We start from the raw sequence: 26,289 nt of genomic DNA, 5'->3' as shown, positions 1-26,289 counted from the left end.
ATGCGGCCCGCAGAAAAGTGGCCGCATTTTGGGAATGTGGCCATGTCAAAATTCGAAATTTTGAGAGAAAGTTGTGGTTTGGTTTATTTTTTTTTTTGTATAATGGTATATTTAAAAATTTCGGGACCAAATGGCTTATATTTATTCTTGTTTTATCATTATTATATCTCTAACGATGTAAAACTCTTAGAACAGTAAATTGTTGCTTACATGAGCATTACAAAAGATTAGCGTAATATGCAAGTAGCATTAATTATATTGACCTACAATTTCCCCTTATTTATTAGATTAATTAAGTTCGTATGCATGTTTTGGAAAGTCTATCACGTTGAAACGACTTCAAAAGATGAAAGAGAACCGATGGCTAGAGTTCATTGAAATGTATTAAACGAGATGGTGTAGTTTTATTATTTTTAGAAACGAAATGATAAGTTTTTTAAAGAGATGAAATGATAACGAATTTTTTTGGATGACATGAAAAAATAATCGTACCAAATATTTGTAATAATATATTTGGTGTGGTTTCTTAGCGTCACAACGCTTTATTTTTTGCATCCATATAAAATCTCATTCGTAAGCTTGCATATTTGATGTGGTTCTTTTACGCGTTATAAATAATTTTCAAATCAAAATAGAATTGATAGATTGTGACAAAAATTTAAGTGTTGAATTTTATTAATTGGTTATTAATTTATTATATGAAATTATTATTGTGATTTTAAATTTATATGTCATTATATTGAAAATAAGAAATTTCAACGGAGTTTTCGGGCTTCTAGAAATTTCCTTTGAGTTAGAAAAGGACCATTATGGGTCGAGTCCGTCAACAAGAGGAAAAAATTCTAAGACGGTAGTTATTCAAAGATAAAAAATTTAAGCTCTGCTCACAATTTCGCAGCTTCTGCAAAGCTTTTAAAAAAAAATAGATTAGTTAGGACTAGTTGTCAACAAATTAATTTATTATGGTATTGTCCATCACTTACAATAAATTTAATTCAATGTATTTTTTTTAGATTTAATTGTCGATGAACTAATTTATTTAGAATATTTTTAAAATTTAATTATAAGTTAAAATAGAATTGTTAGAATGCAAAAATTAAAGTGTTGAATTGTATGAAATAACTCTTAAGAACTGTATAGAATCTCCATCAATGCAATTGATTAGCAATTGCAAGACAGTTGTCAAATTGAAAGTAGCTACTAATTGCAAAATAAATTCATTTATGAAAGTGTAGTAATTGCAAAATTTTACTTTTTAAAGAATAGTAACCGTCAATTTTCTCATATGAAAGTGCTTTTGAAAGCTTTCATAGCATCTCCAATGGTTTGCAAATGCAATTGCAAAGTTCTTATTGGCAGTTTCATTTCTATTTTAAAAAATATTGAACCCTTTCAAAAACACTTTCATGTGAGAAACTTAGTTGTTACTATTTAAAAAAAAAAAATTGCAATTACTGCTCTTTCATGAATGCATTTATTTTGCAATTATTTGCTACTTCAATTTGACAATTGTCTTGCAATTCCTAATCAATTGCATTGATGGAGGAAGCTTTTAAATTTTAAAAGGGTTCAACATTTTTGAAAATATAAATGAAACTGTTAACAAGAACTTTGCAATTGTATTTGCAAACCATTGAAGATGCTCTGCGATTTAATGTGCGGTAACTATCATGCAATCAGAAACATATTTTCATTTTTCCGATTGATTAAAAATATTTATTTATTTTGTAAAAAAAAAAAAAATAGAAACGGTAGCATTTCGATGTCAGAGTCCGACTTTCAAATTCATGTGATAAATCGTTTTAAATTTTCAATAGATGGAGCAAAATTAATGGGTGAGGTAATTTGTCTAAATTTTTTTTAAACAAAGTCTTGTCTAAAATTGAGTCTAAATTGTTGAATTTTTGTTAAAATTCGCACACATATTTATAGGACATTGAAATTTATTAAATTTTAAATATGTTCGTATGAATTTCAATACAGATAGGCAGTTTGAGTCTGACTTTGTATAAAGTTTGTTCAAAATCCTCTGACAAAACTAAATTAGAGAATTAATAACATTTTGAAATCACAATTTCATCCAGTTGGAAAAATTAAGGCTGTGTTTCAATCAACGAAGTGAAATCGCTATTAAAGGGAAGAGAAATTGGTCATTTCACCTCACCTCCACTTCAATTTGGGAGTAAAAAATTTCACCAAAACAACGTATACATAGTATCACTCTTCTCCGCTCTCTCTGATTTCCTCCTTTTTAAAGCGAGTGAACGATACCGGTCAAATACGGTCCAATGAAATTCTAACTCCGCACAGTAATTATCTCCTCCCCTCTCCCTCTGCATACCACCTTCTGAAGCACAACCTAAGAGTCTTGGTGGGGGAGGAGGCGGATGTATATTGAACCAATAAGAGTTAATTCACGTCTATTTTTTTTTTAAAATTTTATATTTTTATATAATTTTATATATAATTTAGATTAAAATATTATGATGTTGTAAAAGTAACTCTTATTTTCTATAGAAACTTTTATATAATTGATCCTCGTATTTATTTGATTCTATTTTGAAAATCTAACTCTGCTTCTGATTTTAGTCAATCTTTATTCATTAACATGTGTATCCATGGTTTTTGGATAACTAAAATAATGATTTATATTAAATTTAGGCTATTGGTTAACATCAATATGAACTTGTGGCAACAAAATTGAATTCTTCACATTGCGTTGAAATTACTAGTACTACTATTTACGTTAGCCCGCTGAAATCTTCTCTCCCCTCTATAATTTCTATCTGGTTTTCATTTTTTTTCCTCTATATTTTCTCTCTGATTGTCATTTTTTATTTCTGTGATTATTAATTTTGTAGCTAATCATGCAGTGAGTCATTTTCAAGTTTCAACGAAGCAAAGCAAAAGAAAGTTAAGTACGAAGCTCTAATGGGCTCATATCAGCCCAAAGGCTTCTACTGCAGAGCCTATAAGCCTTTTATCCCATATCATTTCTTCTGATTTTTGTGCAAATAGAAGCAAAAAGGCAACTGTTTTTCAGCATTTTGTTCTGATAGAATCTCTCTCTGTCAAGATAACATATTAACATGTCGTTTAGGGGTGTTAATGGTACAATTTTATGTACTTAACAGATCGTATTTAATAAGACGGATACAAATAAGATTTTTTTTCGTTAGCTTATTGGCATAGACATGACAGAGTCAAACTTCCAAACTATGAAAGTCAAACATATATAAGATTTTAATATTGTGAATGTGGATCAATTATTCAATTTCAAAGTATCCATAACAGTTTACTATAAACTATATAAAAAATCTTGTATAAATACATCAATTTAGAAAAAAAAAAACAAAAATGAAGATCAATTAGCCACCATTCAATACTAGTGGATCCATCCATGAATACATTATTTCGCATCCGTTATCCTCTGCCGTAATTATTAATAATAAAAAAAATATAAATTAAATAAATATATATTTTTATGGGATGATGCATGATATGATATAGTTTTACTAATCACCCATATATAATCTATTCAATAGCACAATTTTACTCATTTACCCATCCTACACTGTATGCGATAAGACGGGTAAGAATAATTTTTTTTTCTTCATTAGCTTATTGGATGCAACCTTCTACATAACAGCAAAATAAAGTTAATAGTAGCTAAGTCTACCAACTAATTAAGCATACAGAATAATTACTCCAAACCAAACTTCAAAATCTCATCAAATTTGATGAATTTACGCAAATCATACACTTGTAATTAAGTTTGTAACAATAGTAATAACTAAGGGTTGTATGGAGGAGATGGTGCCTGAAACAAAGGGAATGGGAAGAAAGGTGGCCTAAGAAATTGCAAAAGCCATTCTGGTATATCAAAAGGAATTGATGGTGGATTCACAAAAGGTGGCAAATAACTCAGCCATGGTGGCCAGAACAACGGAAAGTACGGCCAGAACAACATCGACGAACTAAAACCGTTATTTGGTGCTCTCATACTACTCCCACAAAAATTTTTGTTCCTCTTGGCTGGCCTGTAGTTCATTGCATTAAGGTTTAGAAAACAAATGTTGGGATCTCTAGACCTGATTGCGAGATGCTGAGTCGAGCCTTTCATGCCAGGAATGTTGCAATTAGGGGACGGGTTGTTTATCAGACTGGCTCGGCATGCTGACATGACAGCATGTCCCTCTATGCAGTTCAACCCATCAACTGGCGGTATGTTGAGTTTGTAAATGCCGTATTGATCGGTGGTTCTCTCAGCTTCAAGGGAAATCGACTCGGTTGCGCCGCTCTTTACTTTGAACTGACATTGGATTAAAACTTTCACACCTGCTTTCAAATGATGACAGTATAAGAGAATTATTGTTTACCTTAACTTTACCTTATAACAGTACTCTTTACCATTTTGGCCTTATAGTAGGGGTGCAAACGGATCGGATATTACCCGTCCGAATCCGGATCCGTATCCGAATTTTTGCGGATTCGGATATTCGGATACGGATAGTTGCGGATTCGGATACGGATACGGATTTTTTTATGCGGATTCGGATACGGATACGGGTTGAGTTTCGGAATCGAATACGGATACGGATACGGATATTTTAATTTTTCGGATATCCGGATAGGGATATGCTAGCATGATATGCATAGCATAGAACCCTTTCATGCAACGGTCCGGATTTCGAGTTTTCAAAATCCTAATGGTCGATCCGAACCGTTCATCTTGTTATCCATATTAATATGTGTTTGGAGACCAAATTTTACATTTTTTGGAAATTTTTTACTATTTCTTTAGATTTATTGAAAATCGCTGTTTTCAGCAAATCTGGACCATAAAAAACAGCGATTTTCAATAAATCTAAAGAAATAGTAAAAAAATTCCAAAAAATGTAAAATTTGGTCTCCAAACACATATTAATATGGAGAACAAGATGAACGGTTCGGATCGACCATTAGGATTTTGAAAACTCGAAATCCGGACCGTTGCATGGACGGGTTCTATGTTATGCATAGCATGCTAGCATATTCCATCCGGATATGTTAAGATTTGAGAAAAAAAATTTGTGTCTATTTATTTTTTGTATTACAATATATTTTGTGTTGGTATTTTTAATTAAAGTTATAGTTATGTTGGTGAATTTTAGTTAATCAGATATATATTTTGTAATGGTGTAACAAGTTAATTAGATATATATTTTGAATTAGAAATCTGAATTATATCCGTATCTGTATTCGTATCCGAAAATATCCGATCCGTATCTGTATCCGTTTAATATCCGATCCGTATCCGTATCCGGTTACTATCCGATCCGTATCCGTATCCGAAAAAAAATACGGATACGGATATGGGTTGAGCACTATCCGATCCGTATCCGATCCGTTTGCACCCCTACCTTATAGGCTTCAAAAATATTGTCTATATATATAGAGAGAGAGAGAGGGGTTGGCTACTCTACTTCCATAAGCATATGAGGGTATATGCTTATAAGTTTTTTTTTCGTTTTCAAAATCCAAAAAATCGATCTGAACCGTTAGATGTGATCTCTATATTGAAATGTGTTCGGAGACCCAATTTTACATTTTTCTGAATTTTTTTATTATTTATTAAGCCACTTTTAAAATCGCTGATCCAACGGTGGCTTCTGATTTTACTGTTTTGTTAAGCCACCGTTGGATCAGCGATTTTCAATGTGGCTTAATAAATAGTAAAAAAATTCAGAAAAATATAAAATTTGGTCTCCAAGCACATTTAAATATAGATATCACATCTAACGGTTCAGATCGACTTTTTAGATTTTGAAAACGAAAAAATGAATTATAAATATATACCCTCATATGCTTATGTAAGTAGAGTAGCCAACCTCTATATATATATATATATATATATATATTGCCACTGTTATTTTTCAAAGAGAACGGCATATAAATTGTACTGCAATTGCCCGTTTGTTCATAAAAAAAAAACCAGGATAATTCTGGTTTTGGTTCCTTAATATTTTTCAAAAATATCATATTAGTTTCTGAACTTTCATTTGCACTAAGCTAGTCCTTAAATTTTTTAAGTAGAAACCAAGTTAGTCCTTCAATTTTGAAAAACTGATAAAGTTGACCTCTAAACTTCTGTATGGACCAAATTGGTCTTGTAAATTTTTTTTTAAAAAAAAAAAGTTAGAAGGGTTAGTTTGATTAATTTGAGAGAAGTTCAAGAATCAACTTAATTTTTTTTTTTTTCAAAAGTTGAACTCCTGATTTGGTACAAATAAAATTTAGGGACCAACTTAGTATTTTGAAAAAAAATAGGAATCAAGTTACTGTAAATGAGAGTTCATGGACTAATTTGTTTTTTCTAAGAAAATTCAGGAACCAAAATCTTAATTTTTCCAAAGAAATATGATATGTCAGAACTCAGAAAATAACTAGAGTGAGACTATGGTACTTTGCAAAGCATGGATCAGTCCATTCTATGGATCAATATCTCTTTTTTCAAAGTCCAAATAGCGATTCGAACCGCTCAAAATGAGAAAATGTACTTGGTACCAAATTTTACATTTTGTAGAACATTTTTACTATTTTTCAAATAGGTAAAAATCACTACTTTCGAATGGTTCAAAATTTTTCGCAAGGTACCATAATGGTACCCTGTGTGTACCAGCTGGCCAGGCCGAAAACTTTCTTAACCACCCAGTAAATAGGAAAAGTGATTTTCTAACATGAAATAAAAATTTAGAAGTCATGAAGGTAGCAATTGAGCTCACCTTTGAGGAAGAAGCTGTGTTTGGAGAAAGTGTTGTTGGAGCAAGCATCACAGTACACCGAGCCTACGACGGTTATATTTGACAGGGGATTTTGGAAAGCATCAGTTGAGAGCAAATTCAGACATAACCCAAGCAATGGCAATACAATGTACAAAGCTCTTGTACTCATGTCTAATTAGTTTGATTTCAAATGATGCTGATTGAAGGTGAGAGGAGAGGAGAGATAGATGGTAAATGTATAAAATGAAGACAAGTTGCATGTGAAGGATTCTCCTTCTTTTTGGAACATTGTGTGGAGTGAGAAATAGTCTCAGCACAAGCAGCAAAGCAAAGTGCCCATTGTCATTGTTGATTTGATGTTGTCTCTGAAATTCAGAGGCCACATGTGACTGTTTTTTGGAGGTTTCTTCCCAAAGAAATAAAAAAGATAACACTGTTTGTCACCTGGTTAATTAAATATATGTGTGTAACAACTAACAAGTAGAGATGTAAAAAGGTAAGATCGGATACGTGACGGTACGGTATAATATTTCAGAAAATTAATACGTCACGACATACAAACTGATCTAATCAGAGCATGACACAACATGTGATCACGCGAGTCACGTGTGATCAAGGCTATTAGATCTTGATTGAATGGTGAATTTTAAATAAACTAATTTAAATTATAAAAATATAGTTAAACGTAACTATACGTGACAAACATATATAACCGGTTACGTTTGAACATACCAAATAGTATATGTAGTCACAACGTAATCATTCACATGTTGTTATCATCTCTCCAAATTTAATTATAGTACGGCACAACACTAAACAAATTTACATCTATTGATGTTTCTAAGTGAAATACTACGAATTTTTGATAATTTACTTGAGTGAAATCAAACTCTTTATTCACTTTATAATTTAAAAGTTTTCAGATTGGAATTGGAGACTTGGCCAAGCATTTTCAAAACTAGCACAAAACGAAGAATCTAATATCAACTAGCACAAAATAAATTGCTTAGCGAAACATCAATTTGAAAAACATCTTATTAAACTTGGCAATTTCATTTCCTAGCAGAATGCTGGTACTGAAGCGAATCCATCAAATTAATTAGGATAAATTGAAGGGATCATTTGGCTCAAACATCAAGTTATTGTCTTGTGCACCGAGATAAACCGGAGGGGAGGGCTGCTGCGGCTCAGGTGTTTCATGAGCTTGGTGCATGGATATCTGGGCCCGGGTTCTTGCCAGCTCACACCGAGCTGCAGAGATTTCCTGTTGAATTTGGATTACAACTCCTGCGCTTCCGTAGACCGGATCTTTCACTCGCCAGTATGCCTCGCTTGAAAGTGAGTCTGCAGCTGTGGCCCGCTCATGCACCGGGAGCATCTACATGTGAAGAGATAATTTGTAAAGAGTATCATATTCTAAGAAAAAACTTTCTTGTTTAATAACAAAGAAGGTTCACTAATTTTATGTTCATATTTTCACAGAAAAATATTGCGTACTCAGGAGAAATTATAAAATTAAGAATGAGAAATTGATGAATAGGTTGTATGTAAATTTATTTTATGATGAGGCTAATAGTAGTTATTTTGTAAAAATTTAAAAGTATAAAAGACAAAAAAAAAAAATCATGGGGGAGGACTTATTACTTGAGATAAAATTTTATTATTTTTTCTCAAATTGATTGAATATTACTTTTGTTATTACACAATATTGTTAAAATATATTTTAGTCATACTTTTATCTACCTTATTAGCCAACTTAAATGTATTTAATTTATAGTCCTTAATTATGTCATAGTAAATTGCATTGGATATTATGCCCCCCCCCCCCCCCCCCCCCCCCAGTAGCCATTATATACACCTCATTTTATATAACATTTCAATGCAGGGAACTAGTATAAATTGGTCCAAAACAGAGAGACTTAATTGCAATTTATTAAATGCAAAAAAGGTTCAGTATATATATAACTATATATATGCATTCATAAGTAAATGACGAATACTTAAATACTTGATTAATTTCTTGATAAGAATTGCAATTTATTCAATGAAATAATTCACTTGTTCAAATAATTCTATAGCTGAAACATAATATTAATGATGACACACACACGCATGCTTCTATAAAAAATTTAATTGAGCCATTTGAACTATAATAATATACCTTCAACATTCTGGCAACATTTCCAGCACCAAAAATCTTGTGAACGCATTCAAATCTCTCAGGATGCGTTGCGGGAAAATATGGCGCGAGAATGCAATCTTCAGCGCATCTCCTTCTTAAGTGTTTGCAAGCTGCACATCTCTTGCTGTAACTGCCTTCAACTGAGTTTGAGCTGGACATGATTTAATTATTTTTGGTTTTGAGAGATTTTGTCAATCCAATGAAAAGATATGATACAGATTTTCAGAATCGAAGAGAAAATCTCATTAGATTTTTCACAACTTATATAACGAGATCTCTCTTTGATCTTTTTTTTATATAGATATATTGTTTGGAAGGGATGAATTGTTATAAAAGGAAATTGATTAACGGCTAATAGCCGTTTGCAATTTGAATTGCCTCTGAGTAAAATGGAAACTTTGTATGACTCTCTTTTGGAAATTTAGCAGGAAGATTGATTTATATATATATATATAAAACGCAAACTCTGTCCGTATAAAATATACTAATTCATGGTTTGATATTCCCGTTATTTAATTTCCCAACACTAATATATTTTATTTTGCTCACACATATTTGTATTATGATTGCACATATCTGAGAGTAAGGTAACATATATTTTTCTTTTCTTTTGGGTAATATAAAATGAGTAAAAATAAGAATCTTCAGGAAAATGCTCCTTTTCTTTTATATAGAATACATTTTGGAACGTAGTTCCTTTTTTTTTATTTTCTTCTAATGCTAAAAAATAATCCGCACTACTTAGACCATATATATTTATCCTTGAAATTACAAAATGTCTTCTTCTTTTTTTTCCTATCAGCAATTGTAGTAATTCTTTCAATTAATTTCATGCAATCTCTATTCCAACAACATTTATATTTTTTTACCATAAATATTAATTCGGCTAAGATTTATATTTTTACACATTTTCATACTATTTTCTATTTAATTAATACATGTAACTAATCTATTTAAGTTCTCAAAATAACGGATAAAATTAGACAAAACTAGGGCTGCACAAAAAATTTGTAGTTCGTGATTCGATTTGAATTTGATTCGGAAAAAGTTCGTAATTAATTTGATTCAAAATTAGTTTGTTATGAAACAATTCAAACCAATTCGGTTCGGTTCAAATCTTATTCAAACTCAAACTCAAATTGGGTATAGTTCGTTCGAAATTGGTTCGTGGACTATTTAGATTAGAATCTCAAACAATGCAACTAATGGCTTCAACCATCAATCTTTAATAATGCAGGAACCAAACTTATATCAGAACTCAAAATTGTTACTATAATGATAACTTATAATAGGAAAATGCTTCAGCAGTGCAACAAATTAACAATGAAAATAATTAAGTTTCATTTGACTAGGTCCATGCCGTGATTTTAATCAATCTAGTAGCGTAAAAGGTAAGGGAATTTTGGACTGGCCCATAATTCATCAGTGTGAATTCGTGAAAGGTAAAAGGAAACCGCGTGAATTTTGTTCTGTATGAAGAAAACTAATGCATAAACTACCGGTGGCTGCCAAGAAAATCCATAGTTCATGATTTGATTGAGTTCAATTTGATTTGAAAATATATCATAATTAATTCGTTCGATTTAAGTTTGTTCTGAAACAAATCAAATCAATTCAGTTCGAATCTTATTCAAACTCAAACTAGAGTAAATTTGATTTAGTTCGATTCGTTTGCAGCCCTAAACAAAATAAAAGTAAAATGCACGGAAAATTGAGAAAAGTTATTTTTATAATTAATATTAATAATCTCGTGTCCACTTAATAGTATTTAGGTGCCCCCTCTATCACCTAATTCAGAGCTATTAATAAGCTAAACTCTGCTCTTGATCTTTCTCTCTCAGCTAAATCAATAACAAAAGTTAAATTTTTATTGATCTTTTAATAGCTAAGTCCATCAAAAAAAATCTAAACTAATTTTATCCCAACATTGCACTACAAAAAGTAAATTGCTAACTTAAATAATTTTTTTACAAAAATTTAAATGTCAATCTTAAATAGTTTTGGTTGTTAAAGAAGATTAATTGAAGAGAAGTACTGAAAACTTCTGTATTAAACCTTTTCTCAGAATTCAATTCAATCTGATTTCATATTTAAAAAATAAAAACTGTTCGATCTTATACTTTGAGTAGTTTGCTAGATCCAATCCAGATCATCTAATTTTAATCTATCGGTTTAAATTAAGTAATGACATGACATGACATGACATCACTGTGCTATCGAAGCAACTACAGTAGATGTGAAATTACGAATATAAATTAAGGACTCGTTCAAACTTACAATCGGAATGCATCTACTAAGTATCATGTCCATAGGTTGTAACATAGACGTATTATAAAAGAACAAAATAAAAAAATTCATACAAAATAACATATTTATTTGAGATCATTAAATGACAAATAATATTTAACTTTAAATGATATTAAAAATAGAAAGAAATGGAGACATGACCGATCAATTATCAATCAACCAAACAATTCCTTAAAAGATATTTAAAAAATGAAAATAAATTCTAATCAATCAGAAAATTGAGTATCTCACAATCAAATAAAGGAGTTTAGGAAAGTTTTTGGAAAAATGAGTAAAGAGGAGAAAACGTAGATTCTGTGAGATAGAGAGTATTAGAGAGGCACTGGCGAATATGTGTTTAAATAAATTTAAATTTCTACGATAAAAAACATTATAATGATGCTTAGAATAAAAAAAGAGTAAATTATTTAATTGGAGGGTTGACATTCAATTTAAAAAAATCATATCAGAACATCTACGTGTTTAACAAGTAAACACGAGAGAAAAGATATAAAAAATAGTGTTTAGTTGAGATTTAAAGTTAAAAAAATATTTAAATTATTAACGTTTGGTTGAGATATAAAGTTAGGTCATCATGACTTTGAGCTATTTCTTGTTTATATTTTAAGTTGAGTGAGTCTATGGTACTATGCATATCACGGGTTGTTACCGTGCTACGGCTCTATATTCGAGTTTTCAAATCTTAACGGTCGATCCGAACCATTCATCTTGTTCTCCATATTAATATGTATTTGGAGACCAAATTTTACATTTTTTGAAATTTTTTTACTATTTATTTAGATATTTAGAAAATCACTTGATCTGAAAATTCTGGACCATCCAAAAACAGTGATTTTCAATAAATCTAAAAAAATAGTAAAAAAATTTCAAAAAATGTAAAATTTGGTCTCCAAACACATATTAATATGGAGAACAAGATGAACGATTCGGATCGACTGTTAGAATTTGAAAACTCAAATATAGAGCCGTAGCACGGTGCCAAAATCGTAATATGCATAGTACCATAGACTCACTCTTTTAAGTTTACTTGAGTTTTACAAAGTGTTATAGCTGACTTAGAATTATGTTGGCCCAAAAAACGCCACTGATTTAAGCTGGAGGCCCAATTAAGCCCACTTCGACATAGTCTACTCGATTTCTTGAACACAACTTTAACATCATAAAAACATAATTAAGAACGTGTTAATATGAATTGTCAGTACCAGAAACAAAGTGAAAACTTCTTTTTTGTATCATAATTGAAAATTTTCAAAACTAATTTTGCATTAGTTGGACAGAAATAATGATTTGTGCATCTATCATCCGCAAATTTTCTAATTTTAAATTTTGCTAATTTCTCTATCTTTTTCTTTCATTTTTCTTTTTTTTACTTTATCACATAAAAACAGGGTATAATAATAGCAATTTAATTACACAACACGCAGTATTTTAATAGTCAAATGAACAAAGAAAGAAACATCACAATAGTATTTGACAAAAAAAACAAAAAAAATTGGAGTATTTAGTTTGCATATCCTGCGGAGATTTGGTGAAATTTTCTGTTTTGGGAGTTCAAACTTAGATAATATAATTAAATTATGATCCTGCTCACTTTAGTTAGGTCATCATTCCTAACTTAGATTTGGATATATTTATGCTTCCATTGAAATTAAATTTAAAATGAAGTCGGATAAATAAAAAAAATTACGAAGCAGCTCTCACAATTCCGGCTATGCCCAGTAACTGAGGTAGATCTCTTTACAAGCTTTATAAATTTATGTCATAATAAGAAATCATAGTTTCTCAAAATTATGTGTGTAGAAAATTCGAATTTTTCATTTTTATTTTTCTATTGGATTTTCAGTATGCAATTTAATTTATTTTGATTAGAATATAATTGTCGACAAATTGTTTTATCTTTATCACATTTTATGTAATTTTCAAAATTGTTAGAAAGTGAAAAATTGAATTGCAAATGCACGGAATATATTGTCAAATTTTCTTTTACTTCATATGTGACGAGAAATGATTAATATTTTTAGAGTTTATCTAATAGATTTGCAGTATCATAATACAGTTTGTATACATCTGAATATCTGATAGCAAGGTACCTTATTTCTTATTTCCTTTGCTTGTAGGCTTTCCTCATTTATATCTTTCTCAGTAAATACTCTCTTCACAAATTCATTCCTTCCTCCTACCCCCTTCCAAATCATAACGCCACCAAACAACAGAGAGTAGCAATCCGCGCAAATCCCTCGTCGAATCGCGCGCGCTAGGGTTTCTTTCTTCCTTTTGAGTTGTGAAGGGGGCGATCGCAATGGCGCTTGATGATGATTACGCGTCGTCGAGCGATCTAGAGGAGGAGGAGGATTACTATTTGAGCGATCAAGAGGAGGATGCTGTAGAAGAGGATGTTCTTCACGGGTTAGAAGATGATCTTATAGAGGAGTGTCGCTGGTCTGAATCCTCGGTAATTGTACTAAATTTCTCTCTCTCTCTCACCCTCAAGGAGATTAAACTTGGGAAGGATGCGTTTGTAGGGTTCGTTCCGTGAGAAATTTGTTCTTTTCTAATTCAATTTTGGAATTTCGGATCAATGTTGTAATTTTCGGTATTAATGAAGTTTGTTTTTGTTGTGAGGTAAAATTTGCTAATGGGGGCTTTTTCTATGCTTGCTCTAGCCTGATTTTATTACTTTTTTTTTTGTCAAGATTAGGGTTTACAAATACTTTGGGTATGTTGCAAGTTTTGCTCAAACTGTGACCAAATATTATATGAAATTGATTTCTACACATCTTATTGAGTTTGTGTTTTTCAAATTGGAGACTTAACTAACAAATATTGTTTGAATTGTTTCAGGTTATCACCAAAGAGTCTCTCTTAGCCGCTCAGGTAATTCTGTCCCATTTTAGTGGTTGAAATAGTTTGTAATAGGGCTGATCATGAGCGAGTTGAGTCCGAATCGCTAATCCAGTTCCGAATCAAAAACTCCGATTTGGAATCATCTCGCAAACAACTCGAGTCGAAACGACTCATGACTCGTAATGTAGTACATAGTGGGACAGTCTAATTTAATTCTAACAAAAAAAAATATTACATATTTTACCAAAATAATACACAATTAAAGGCAATACATAATGAGATAATGACCAATACATAATTATAAATTACGAAAATATCAAAACAGTATATAATTAAAAATTACCAAACCAATAAAGTCTAACAAAACAGTACAAAGTCTAATAAAGAGGAGGTTGGGAGCTTGAGATGCCGGAGGGCAGAGGCTGGGCCGACGTAGCGAGGCGGACACAAAGTGGGGAATGGGGATTAGGTTTAGTCACTTCTTTGATTTTTTTTAAAAGTTTCACGCGGCAATGTGAAAAGCAGGTATAAGGTTTTGGGAGTTCAAAAATTGGAAATATATGAATTAGGGTTAGGTGTGATGAGTCCAACCGAGTTGGGGGTAACTTAGATTCGACTCATAAATCAACTGAGTCAGTTTTAACTCGAGTTATAGTGAGCTGAATCCGAATTGATTAAGAACTGAGTTTCGAGTCATGAGCTTTTTGTGCACCCCTAGTTTGTAACATGCAAAATCATTGCAGAGCTGAAGTATTTCTGATAATTAGAAAATTCCAAATGCATGCATAAGATGGACTATACCATTAATCTATTTTTTATTTTTGCCTAGGTAGTGAATGTTAAACCATTTTTCCCTTGTTCAATGTGCATCAATCTACCTCAAATCCATTATGTCTTAATCACAAGAGATCTGGTTCAACAACAACAAAGCTTTTAGTCCCAAACAAGTTGGGTAGGCTAGAAATGAAACCCAACCGGAGTCTATGAGGGTTTCATTTCCATAAAGAGGCTGTATTTTACGTTGGCTCGCCATGCCTATCACAACCGTCCTTTTTCCTGTCTTGGGACAGGCGGAGTTACAAGAGATCTTAAAATTGGACTCATTGTTGGTCTATATTTGAACCCCTACTAATCTTAGACTCAATGCGGGTTCGAAGTTGACAATGAAAATTTTATTGCATCAATTCAGAGTTGAACAAAATAAATAAAACAGGAGGGAAAATTCCTTGGAGTACTTGACTAATTAACCCCCGGGTGAAGCTAACTTTTGGTTACAAATAGGCATCCCCATCTAGCACAATATTTTATTTCCCCGTTAATCATAGAAGATCTGGTTAGAAATTGAAATTCATTCGGACACCCTTTGAGTTTGCGAGTCAGTCAACTTGACTAAATTTGTAATAAGTTTCAACTCAGACTTTAAATTGAATCAATCGGACTTCCTAGAATCACTTTTGTTACATGTCAGTTAGATAGTTGAAACTTGAAAGTATATAGGACTCAACTTTTATAACTCACAGAATACAAAATATACCTTAATAACTCCTTATTGTGAAATTATTTAGAGAGAGGATTTGAGAAAGGTGATGGATGTGCTAGCGGTAAAGGAGCACCATGCGAGAACACTTCTGATGCACTATAGGTGGGATGTGGAGCGGATATTTGAACTCCTCGACCAAAAAGGGCGGGATAGGTTCTTTTCCGAGGCCGGTGTAACCCTTCATAAAAGCAATATATCTTCAACCGGCATAGTGACTTGCATCATTTGTTTTGAAGAAGTATGTGAGCATGCATCGACCGAGATGGATTGTGGCCACCGATTTTGCAATGACTGTATGTTCTTTTTCTTCTGTTTCAAACTATGTCCAAAATAAACATTAAAGATACCATATACATAGCATCCTGTGGCAATCAGGCCCTATTATGTCAGGTACCAGGCCATGTGTGTGTGTGTGTTTTTTTAAACAATACACCTGTTTATAAGCTGCCGAACTCCCATGCCTAAATTTTTTGTCATAAACTATTCTATGAAAAGAAAATTTAAATGTGTCACTCATTTTTTCACAGGTTGGACAGGACATTTCATAGTAAAAATTAACGAAGGTTTGAGTCGGCGGATCAAGTGCATGGCCCCCAAATGCAATACCATATGTGATGAGTCTGTCGTCAGAGCCCTGGTCAGCATTGACCACCCTGATCTGGCAGAGAAATTCGATCGGTACCTCCTCGAGTCTTACATAGAGGACAACAACACAGTCAAATGGTGCCCCAGCGTACCTAACTGTGGCAACGCCATTCGAGTAAAAGGAGATGCGATATGTGAGGTCGAGTGTACCTGCGGGATGCAGTTTTGCTTTGCTTGCTTACGAGAGGCACACTCGCCATGCTCATGCCTGATGTGGGACCTTTGGATGAAGAAGTGTAGGGATGAGTCGGAAACGGTTAACTGGATCACAGTTAATACAAAACCGTGCCCCAAATGCCATAAGCCAGTTGATAAGAATGGCGGTTGTAATCTGGTGGTTTGTATCTGTGGCCAGGCATTCTGGTATGTTCAATTTCCAAGTCTCTTGTTGATTTTAAACTTGCTTATTTTATATTTATATTTTTTTATAGGTGCTTATTTTTATATTTATATTTTTTTTTATTTGAAATTTAATATAAAATAATTGCTTATATTTTCAACTGTTTTGCTATTTAAATAACTATTTTAGACCAAAAAATTGGAGTTAAAAGAAAAAAACAAATTATGACATGATTCACTTAAATTGACCTATTGTAGCTGGTTGTGTGGTGCGGCCACTGGCCGGGAGCATACATGGTCAACCATAAGTGGACACAGCTGTGGCCGGTTTACGGAGGACCAGACAAAGCGCACAGAGGATGCGAGGAAGAACCTGTACCGGTACATGCATTACCACAATCGTTACAAGGCACACATTGACTCAATGAAGCAGGAAGCAACTCTCAAGGAGACGATCCAGGCTAAGATCGCTGCGTCAGAGAACAAGGACTCAAGCAAAATAAAGGACTACTCTTGGGTCACAAATGGACTTGTTCGTTTATTTAGGTCTAGACGTGTCCTCTCTTATTCATACCCATTTGCTTATTACATGTTCAGTGATGAAATCTTCAAGGATGAGATGAGCCCCATGGTATCTTCCATTTTTTCTTGTCTTATTTTTAATATACTGTTTATCAAGTGAGACTATGGTAATATGCATATTACAGATCAGTCCGTACTATGAACTCATATATTCATTTTTGAAGTCCAAACAGTCGATCTGAATCACTCAAACATGATTTGCATATGAAAATCTACTTGCAGACCAAATTTAATTTTTTTAGAAGTTTTTTATTATTATTTTAGATAGGTAGAAAAATCACTTGATATAAAATGTCTGGACCATCCGAAAGTAGTGATTTTCTATCTATCTAAAAAAATTAATAAAAAATTCTAAAAATTGGTCTCCGTACACATTTTCATATGGAGATCATGGTTAATGGTTTGGATCAACTGTTTGAACTTTGAAAATAGAGATATGGGTCCATAGAACGGGTCGGTCTGTAATATGCATATTACCATACCATAACCTCACTCTTGTTTATTTGTTTAACTTTAGCTATCTGTTTTTCTGTTTGGCAGGAGAGGGAGTTGAGGCAGAATTTATTTGAGGAGCAGCAGCAACAGCTGGAATTCAATATAGAGAAACTTTCCGGGGACCTGGAAACAAATTTCCAGGACATATCTGATGAAAAAATCATTGAGACCATGGGAAGGGTTATCAACACTTCTGCTATTGTCGACGGTCTATGCAAGAAGATGTATTTGTTCTGTACTTGTATTATTTAAATTTGTAGGTCAATGCCTTCCCGGTCCCTTTAAAACTAAAGTAGTGACAGAACCTCAAAACTTTGACATTCATCCCTGGAACATTCATCGTGTGACTTACGGCCCAAACTTTAATTGCACTTAACGCAGTTATCTCTTGGTCTATATATGACTAAAATACCCTAGATATTTTAAAGTTCAGGGGTCTATTTGTCATAACTGCCTACATCGGCGTCTGACGTCAAATAAATGCAGGTATCAATGCATAGAGAATGAGCTCTTGTACCCGCTACGCTCCACACACAGCATAGCCCCGTACAAATCTAGAGGTCTAGAGAAGGCGGCCGAGCTTTCTATCCGTTGGGATGTGTCTGATAAGAGCGTGCTTACCAGTAAGGGAAGCCAGACTGAGAGTTGCCTTCGCTCTGATTCAGACCTTCATGCAGCTGGTGCGTGTACTACTGTTTCTTTTCTTTTTTTGGCCCCTTCAATTCAACTATTACTTTTGATGTTATTGCAAATAGTTATGTTCTATGCAATGTTCATGTAACACCTGCAATCGAAGAAAAATATCTGTGGTCCACACAGGGGCGGAACTTAAAAATTTAGATTTTCTTTTTTGGGGCATTTGGGGGGGGGGGGGGGGGGGGGGGGGGGTGGGGGGGGTGGGGGGGTGGGAGATAAAATGCATAATAGGTGGCCATTGGGATTTGAGCCCAAGTCTTCACAACTATGAAGTGGACTTCTAACGACTAGGCTACAAGCACACATTTTTAGCATCTTATGAGGGGGGATGAACTATATAAAAAGTTCAAAAAAATAATTAATTAAAATTCAATACACATGATTAAAAAATTTAAAATCACGGGGATGGCCAAGCATCCTCTGGCTTGGCTTTAGATCCACCCCTGGGTCCATACGATTGGCATGCATTACTATAATATTATTGTTGCTCGGGTTGGTTGTATGGTATAGAGAAGGTATTAGTCTTGCCATGTATTGATTTTTAGTTTGCGGGTTTTTTGCTTCAAGTTCTTTATATTTGTATAATCATGTAGTGCAGTACTTCATATGGTCGGAGCAAAAAGTTTTACGAGGTTAGGAATTTGCGTAGTTCTTAGCAAATAATTAGCTGAGGAAGTGGATAGATTTTTTTTTTCCCTAGAGAGTATAGGACAAAATATAATTAGAAGTATATATCATGAAAAGCACTTCACAGCCTAGTCCTAATTTGTCCAAATGTTTCATTATCTAAACTTTAGCAAATGAAGACAAAATGCATTTTTTATGTACTGGAGCTAATATGCATACACGTCATTTGTGAGTTATAACATAATTGGTTGCAATAATCGTTTCAAGTTTTGAGTAGTTCTTTTGCAAAAAAAACAGCAAATGCTGTCCAAAACTTGATTCAATTGGGCGGTTTAAGTGCTCAAGTAGGAATGTAATGTCTAGGTTTTTAGATTTAGAAAACCTTCTTATTTATTTATTAATGTAAGATAATGAATGGAAATTTGGAAATAATTGAAAAATAATAGGGTCCTCTTCACTGGGAAAACGACCTGTTCACCATGGATTGTCTAGTTCTGACGATAGCGGTTGCTCGTCTCGTAAGAGAGAGAGATCGGCAGTGGATTCTGCTACCACTGCTGCCGGGGCCCGTACTTTTGATCTCAATGTATCCCCCACATGATTGATTGATTGGCACTGTTGCAACTGTACAGATCAATCATTTTATTAACAAAAGAACAACAACAACAAGAAGAGACAAAGGCATCCCCCATTTTCACAAATTTCATGGAATTTTTTGGTGCTTCTCAATTTGCTGTGCTTGAATAGTTAAAAAAAAATGATAGGCAGAGGAAATTGATAGCTCTACTATATATCTCTTTATTTGCTCTGTTTTATGAAAACCTTCTCAGGTCTGTATATTATTATTATGAGAACTTTTTGTTCTAACTAGTGTATGTTAAAACCCATCCAATTTTGTGGATAATTGTTGGATGGGTGCAGGATGAAAAAACATGCAGTAAACTAACTCTTTTGTTAACGTGTGACTGAGTTTCTGGTAATTTGTAGGATTATTAAGAGGAAAGAGGAACGCTGACTGGCTAGATGACTTTGCACCAAGGGTTTGATTGACACTAAATTGCACTAACAGCTCGACTATAGTTATAGTGTCCAAAATGACTCATTTAGGCACATCCAGCGACATTTGGAGCTCGTGATGAAAGCGATTAATTCGCTCTACAATATATTATTATACTATATACTAGCTAGAGTGCTAGACTTTCCCTGTTTCCTTCCTTTTGATTAGTTTATAAAAAATACATAGAAATATGGTAATGTTAGATGAAAATATATCCAAGTATGGTTTAGTACTTTAGTTCCAAGGAAAAGCTATATCATTTGTTGCTATAGAACATTTCTTCTTCTGGTCTCGTATTTTGCCACCTGTTGCATTCAAGTTCCAAGTTTTGAAACCCAATTTTCAAAACCCCCGTACTAGTCTTAACCCTTCGTCTACATGTGATGCGTGCACGAAAAAGTACTTTGAAGTCTAATGTGTTATATCCGATCAAGAGATAATAATTCTACACGCTTAAAAATTCATCTACTGTAATAGATAATCAATTAGTCTGCTTTAGTTATAAATCATTAACAACTATAGAGAAAATCGAGATTAAGCTATGCCGATTAATATTTCATGGAATTAGCAGCTTAAGTTTCATCTCTTCGGAATATTACAAAACTTGGGTTTAGATGTTCATCAAAATATTTTATGTTTCCCCAATAATTGTTACAACTCTATTTTTCAAACCCTTGCTTCCATCCTTTGTTCCTTTTTTTTTTCTTACGTAAATTTGAAATACATGAATGGAATGGGAGACCTTACTCTTGGGCCTGGGCCTGGCCCAGATATCGATAAACACTAAATTTTTTAATAATCCGATGTTACTCGAATTCTATGATTTCCGCATCATCTCATCTGAAAGCTTAAATCATGTTGCCAACAGGGAATTCATATCCTATGCTTTACCGCACCCTTTACCAGCAAGAATCTTAAAGGGGATTTGTACATTAGATCCTGATGGAACGTTTCTGAGTTAAACTCAAAACTGTGCGTTAATGCAGAGGATGCGGGGTCGCAAACAGTTTCCACAGTGAATTAGATGTCAACTCTTAATTTTCTCTAGAATTTAGATGCTAATAATTAGAAATATATTAGTAGCAACTGGTTAAATGCTGGGGTCAAAATGCATATTTTTTAACATGACAATACACAACGAGGTGGCTCTGGCAGCTTTTCAGTTTTTTTTTTTTACTTTTTGAGCTACCCCTTTATATTTTTGGTGAATTTGTGAATTAGATCGTTTAACATTAACAATCGCCATAAAACATTCTTGTACTCCATGAATCAGAATTTAACAGAGAAACTGAACAAAGTTGGTTGGCGAACCACCAAGCAACCCCATGACAAGGTTCTTTCTTTCAACTCCATACATCATGTTAATAAAAAAATATTCTTGTACTCCATAAATCATCATGTTACCATCAAGATGTAACCCCATGACAAGGTTCTTTCTTTGAACTTTAAATATTGATAAGAGGTCATTCAATTGATTTTTAAATACGTAATTTGTCGTACCTTAGCAACAATATCAAAACTGATTATTGTGACTAAATATTTAGGTGCGTTTGGATGAATCAAGGAATAGCTCAGAATAGCAGCTATTTTTGGATTCGGAATAGCCGCTAACCCAACATTTTATAGAAATAGCGGAATAGCAGCTAACCCGAGCTATTCCTTTGTTAAGAATAGCATTTTTTTTCATCCAAACGTGTTGTGTTGAGAATAGCTCGTCAATAATAGCAGCTATTCTTGAATTAGCGCTATTCATGTGTCATTCAAACGTACTAGATTTTTGTTGTTAAGTGGTTCATTCTTGTAAAATTGCAGCTTTGCTATATTATAAAGTCAAATGGTCAAAAAAAAAAATCCAAAAAATGAATATATTAAAATTAATTTATTAACCTTCTAATTTTGACCGATTGACTTTATATTAAATTAATTCAAATGTTTAAAATTTTCACATATAGACGCATCACTCGTAAGGTAGGCAGATTTCAACGGTTCGAATTCGTCATTTAAAACCAATTTGACAGGTTTTAAACTTGAAGGGCTCGGTGAACTTAAGAACAATCTTTAGTTCTCCTCTTATTTTTTCTTATAAAAAAAAAAAAAAAAATTGACATGGTACAATGGCGTTTTCCTAGAATGACAATACTCATTTCAATCCGTACCGTTAATAAAAAAAAAATATATATATATATATATATATATATGATAGCTCCAACTTCCAAGTGAAAGAAGCAACAGTAGCTTGGTGGTCTAGAAGAATCCAATAGCATGGATTCAGATGCAGACATGCAGTGCAAGTCCTACTGGATTTTGACTTGTTTCATATTGTCTTTCTCGATTTTACCAAATGAAAATGAAATAAATAAGTCAGCATTTAATGGCCAATTAGTATCAGACATGCACCTAGGTCCTAGGAAGACTGAATTAACAGAATCTTAACATAATTTCATCATTTGGGTTGCACAAAGTTGGTTGGCGAAACCACCAAGATGCAACCACAGAATCTAAAGTCTGTAAACTTTTCTCTTTTATTAATGACTAAATGTTCAGAAATAATTTTTGGTTCATTCATTTGTAAATAATATTTAATTTTTTTTACCTTATATAAGAGAGAGATCTACTTACACATTTTTTTTGTGATATCGAATTACATCCTACATTTTTAAAGTTCAAACAGTCAATCTAAACCGTTTAACATGATAGATATATTAAAATTTGCTTGCAGATCAAATTTTACATTTTTTTTAAATTTTTTTACTATTTATTAAGATAGGTACAAAAATTCAATGGTATAAAAACAATGGTTTTATGAAATAATTAATAGTAAAAAAATTCACAAAAAATGTAAAATTCAATGGAATTCTTTAGTGAACTGTTCATCCTAATTCAGTACAATGCTACTTTTTTTATTGTGCGAAACAAAGGACAATTTGCTTTCAAACTCTTTCAGTTGTATTATTTTGAAATTCAAATATAATAAAATTAAGGTGATGCAGCACAAACAATGTATAGGTCTTGGAGCCGTTTGACCTTGCTAACATAAGACACAACTCTAGATATATAGAGAAGCTACTTAAGCCCAATTGCCAAAGCAAATTGAATTTAATTAATTTCCAGTTGGATAACCTATCAATGAATTGAAAATTTTTTAGAAACCATAAATAAATAAAAAATTATCAAACTAATTTGATTGCTTTAGTTTTTACAAAAACTATAAAAAAACCAAAATGTCATTTCGGTCCGAACATTTTTTGATTGAAATTTGTGAAAACGGTTCGGACCGAAATAGCATCTCAGTCTCGGAAAAAAAAAATTTGGACCGAAACGACATTTCGATTCTTATGATTTTTGTAAAAACCAAAGCAATCAAGTTGGCTTGATAAATTATTATTTTTTATTTATGGTTTTTAAAAAAATTCAAACGAGTTAGTATGTTTGGGCACCAAATATTGTAAATTGCAATATCATAAGGGGGCATTTGTAAAATCAATAATATTATTTTATTTTTCCTACTTCTCAAAGACTTCACCTACTGTGTGTGTGGGGTTTTCCATGGGAGACGAGCACATGAAACCTCGAGCATGTTTGTCAGTCATTCATTAATTTATTATTCCAAAGTTGTTAATTAATTAAACACAATTACAAATACTCTTAATCTCTTATAGACAACTGTTCTGAATTTCTGACCTTCTAATCATAGCGCTTTGATCATACAATCATACCCAATTGATTCAAACAGTACAACTGTACAGGAGTCCCCTTGTAGTTCTAGAGTTCAGATCCAGTGTGGTACCCTACCGTGTAGAATTAGATATGCATCATTTGTTTTAACATAACACGAATCTCAAAACAAACCCCCTATAATTTAAATAGATTTTGTAATTATTTTAACAAGGCTGGGAGTTTTTCTACACGGCAAAATACAGAAACTGTGAAGTCGTGAGAGGAACTCAAATACAGTTTTAGAATCTTTTTTCTGAGCCAACTGTGCTATTGCTCCATCTGTGATTCCATACTTGATATGCAATGGCAAAAAAAAAAAAAATTATAAGAAATGCCATAAATTCTATCTACAAAATTAGTTTATAACTTTATATAGATCATAAAAGCTCAATGACTCGCTGCATTATGTGAAGTGAGTGAGTTCACAGAGGATCAGGATTTAGAACTTGGTCCTTGCTTCCAGCCGGATCTTGTCAGAGTTGATATAACAACAGCACTTATTTGCCATCTTCATTTTTTCTTCCAAAGTTTTGTAAAGGCATGATTTTTGCATTGCAATATGTTAAGGTGGGTCCAGTAACGGGTATAGGGACAAACAAATACTTCGGATTCGGTTCAGGAAGGTTAAAAATTTGTGATTCGGGTATAATTCGAAAATCATTCGGTACAACAAGAAAGCAAAAAAAAAAAAAAAATCTCAAAAAAATCGCGTTTTTCTCGCGAATAATTCATGATTCACATTTTATTTGCAAATAAAATGTGTAATACGTTTTTTTGTGTTACATTCGGAGTACGGTTCGAAAACATACAAAAATGAATAAAACACGAATTATACCCGTATATTATTACTATGCTAACAGGAATTCGATCCCCTAAAGTAACACGATTTTTTGCGTTTGATCTGGACTGTCCAAGCTGCTCTAACACGAGTATTAAAGGGGACTTGTGCGTTCCATCACAGGCCGAATTAACCTGAATTTCTCATCGGACGGTCCAGATCAAAATTCAAAAATTGGATTACTTTAGAGTATACGGACTCCAGTAACAGAGCAAGACAGCTCTAGTTGTTTAAGCATTTTATGAATATTATATTTTCTACTTAATTATTCTTGTAATTGTAATCAGGGCTGCAAATGAATTGAATCAAATCGAACTTAACTTAGTTCGAGTTCGAACCAATTTTGAACTGAACTGGTTCGAAATTGAAGTAGGATTTTGAACTGAAAAGAAGAGTTTCGAACTGAGTCAGACTCAGTTCGAGTTTGATTCGAACAAATTTCAAACCGAACTGGATTTGATTCGTTTCAGAACCAAACCGGTTTAATTTGTCCCAAACTGAATATTTTTTTCCAAATCGAACTCAATCGAATCACGAGCTACGAGCTTTTTGTGCACCCCTAATTGTAATGGATTATTATTGTAAAAATATGTAAAATTTTACTATTTATCTTTTTGTTAAGGGACAACTATAGTCTTTAATTATATGTATACTCTTCATGTCAAATATTCATTCATATTAAATTAAATTATAATAATTAAGAGTCATATTCAGATTTACCGCATTTGGATCCGTATTAATTTATAACAGAGGAGGTCAATTATAATTTATACATGGCATGTGCATCAGCTATCATAGTTTCGGTTATGGCATGCAGCCAAGCTATACAGTGCCAATTCTATTTATGCAAAACGATTCTGTGACAAACACAATGAACAACCCATTAATTTGTGTCGTTGTTATCTCCGTGCGGGAGCAATTAATTAATCATTTAATGTTGCATTTCCGAGCTGCTTCAAGAATTTTATTGTATTAATGGAAAAAGTTTCTAAATCTCTTTTAGGATCCGAATCCATTAACATTATATTATGTGACCATTTTGATAATTATCAAAATAATTGTTAATTTTAAGGGAAAATTTTATTTATACCTTTAAAAAACACACAAATTTATCCAATCTATTGTCTTTAATAAAACACATTTTAGATTTATAAAATATATGTTGCCCTTTAATTACTAATTGATTAAGAGATGTACAGCCTTCTAATTGATTGATTGTGATGATAAATGATTCATTTTCTCAGTTGTGACGCATATAACCTATATGTGTTGTAGGTAGAGAAACAAAATATTTATCTTCGGAAATTGACTAATTAAAAGGCTAAATATATTTCTCAAACAAACTATATGTTTTATATATTTTAATAGAGATGGGCTATGGTGCATTGCAATGCATGAACCCTTTTATGCATTGCACTCTAAATCATGGATTTAAAGTCCAAACGACCAATTCGAACCGTTCATCTTGTTCTTCATATTAATATGTGCTTGGGGACCAAATTTTACATTTTTTGGAATTTTTTTACTATTTATTAAGCAATTTTGAAAGTCGCTGATCTGATGGTCTAGAAAATTTTACTGTTTTTACTGTTCACAGCAAAACAGCAATTTTAAAAAATGCTTAATAAATAGTAAAAAAATTCCAAAAAATGTAAA

General features: G+C 32.6%; 2 protein-coding genes across 5 annotated transcripts; one reads left to right on the top strand and one right to left on the bottom strand.

Annotated features, from left to right (window-relative positions):
- Positions 1–3,636: 3,636 nt before the first annotated feature.
- Positions 3,637–7,040, bottom strand: LOC144572280 (uncharacterized). Its single transcript, XM_078321786.1, has 2 exons — positions 6,765–7,040; positions 3,637–4,338 (listed from the first exon to the last, which is right to left on the bottom strand). Exons 1-2 carry the CDS (start codon positions 6,931–6,933, stop codon positions 3,794–3,796), a joined length of 714 nt encoding a protein of 237 aa, XP_078177912.1. The 5' UTR covers positions 6,934–7,040; the 3' UTR covers positions 3,637–3,793.
- A 6,320-nt stretch (positions 7,041–13,360) lies between these two features.
- On the top strand, positions 13,361–20,369 carry ARI2 (RING/U-box superfamily protein). 4 transcript variants are annotated; one of them, XM_078321671.1, is made up of 9 exons: positions 13,361–13,705; positions 14,095–14,127; positions 15,663–15,930; positions 16,165–16,645; positions 16,880–17,252; positions 17,744–17,922; positions 18,185–18,378; positions 18,988–19,026; positions 19,468–19,941. In XM_078321671.1, exons 1-9 carry the CDS (start codon positions 13,553–13,555, stop codon positions 19,620–19,622), a joined length of 1,875 nt encoding a protein of 624 aa, XP_078177797.1. In that variant the 5' UTR covers positions 13,361–13,552; the 3' UTR covers positions 19,623–19,941. The 4 variants fall into 4 exon arrangements, with proteins under 4 accessions (XP_078177797.1, XP_078177805.1, XP_078177813.1 ...); XM_078321687.1 differs by having other exon boundaries at positions 13,432–13,705; positions 18,993–19,026; XM_078321679.1 differs by lacking the exon at positions 18,988–19,026 and having other exon boundaries at positions 13,374–13,705.
- Positions 20,370–26,289: the final 5,920 nt, after the last annotated feature.

The sequence above is a fragment of the Carex rostrata genome, chromosome 2 (genome assembly GCF_964058835.1).
Source record: "Carex rostrata chromosome 2, lpCarRost1.2, whole genome shotgun sequence".
Classification (NCBI taxonomy): Eukaryota; Viridiplantae; Streptophyta; class Magnoliopsida; order Poales; family Cyperaceae; genus Carex; species Carex rostrata.
Note: the sequence above shows the minus strand (reverse complement) of the source record. Positions and strands in the feature narration are given on the sequence as shown.

Bases quoted from the DNA above. Each gene is read 5' to 3' on its own strand.
- LOC144572280 (XM_078321786.1), bottom strand. From the start codon at position 6,933: ATGAGTACAAGAGCTTTGTACATTGTATTGCCATTGCTTGGGTTATGT. The intron at 4,339-6,764 runs GTGAGCTCAATT...ATTTGAAAGCAG, and splicing joins ACACAGCTTCTTCCTCAAAG to GTGTGAAAGTTTTAATCCAA.
- ARI2 (XM_078321671.1), top strand. From the start codon at position 13,553: ATGGCGCTTGATGATGATTACGCGTCGTCGAGCGATCTAGAGGAGGAG. The intron at 17,923-18,184 runs GTATTTGTTCTG...AAATAAATGCAG, and splicing joins GACGGTCTATGCAAGAAGAT to GTATCAATGCATAGAGAATG. The intron at 19,027-19,467 runs GTTAGGAATTTG...GAAAAATAATAG, and splicing joins GGAGCAAAAAGTTTTACGAG to GGTCCTCTTCACTGGGAAAA.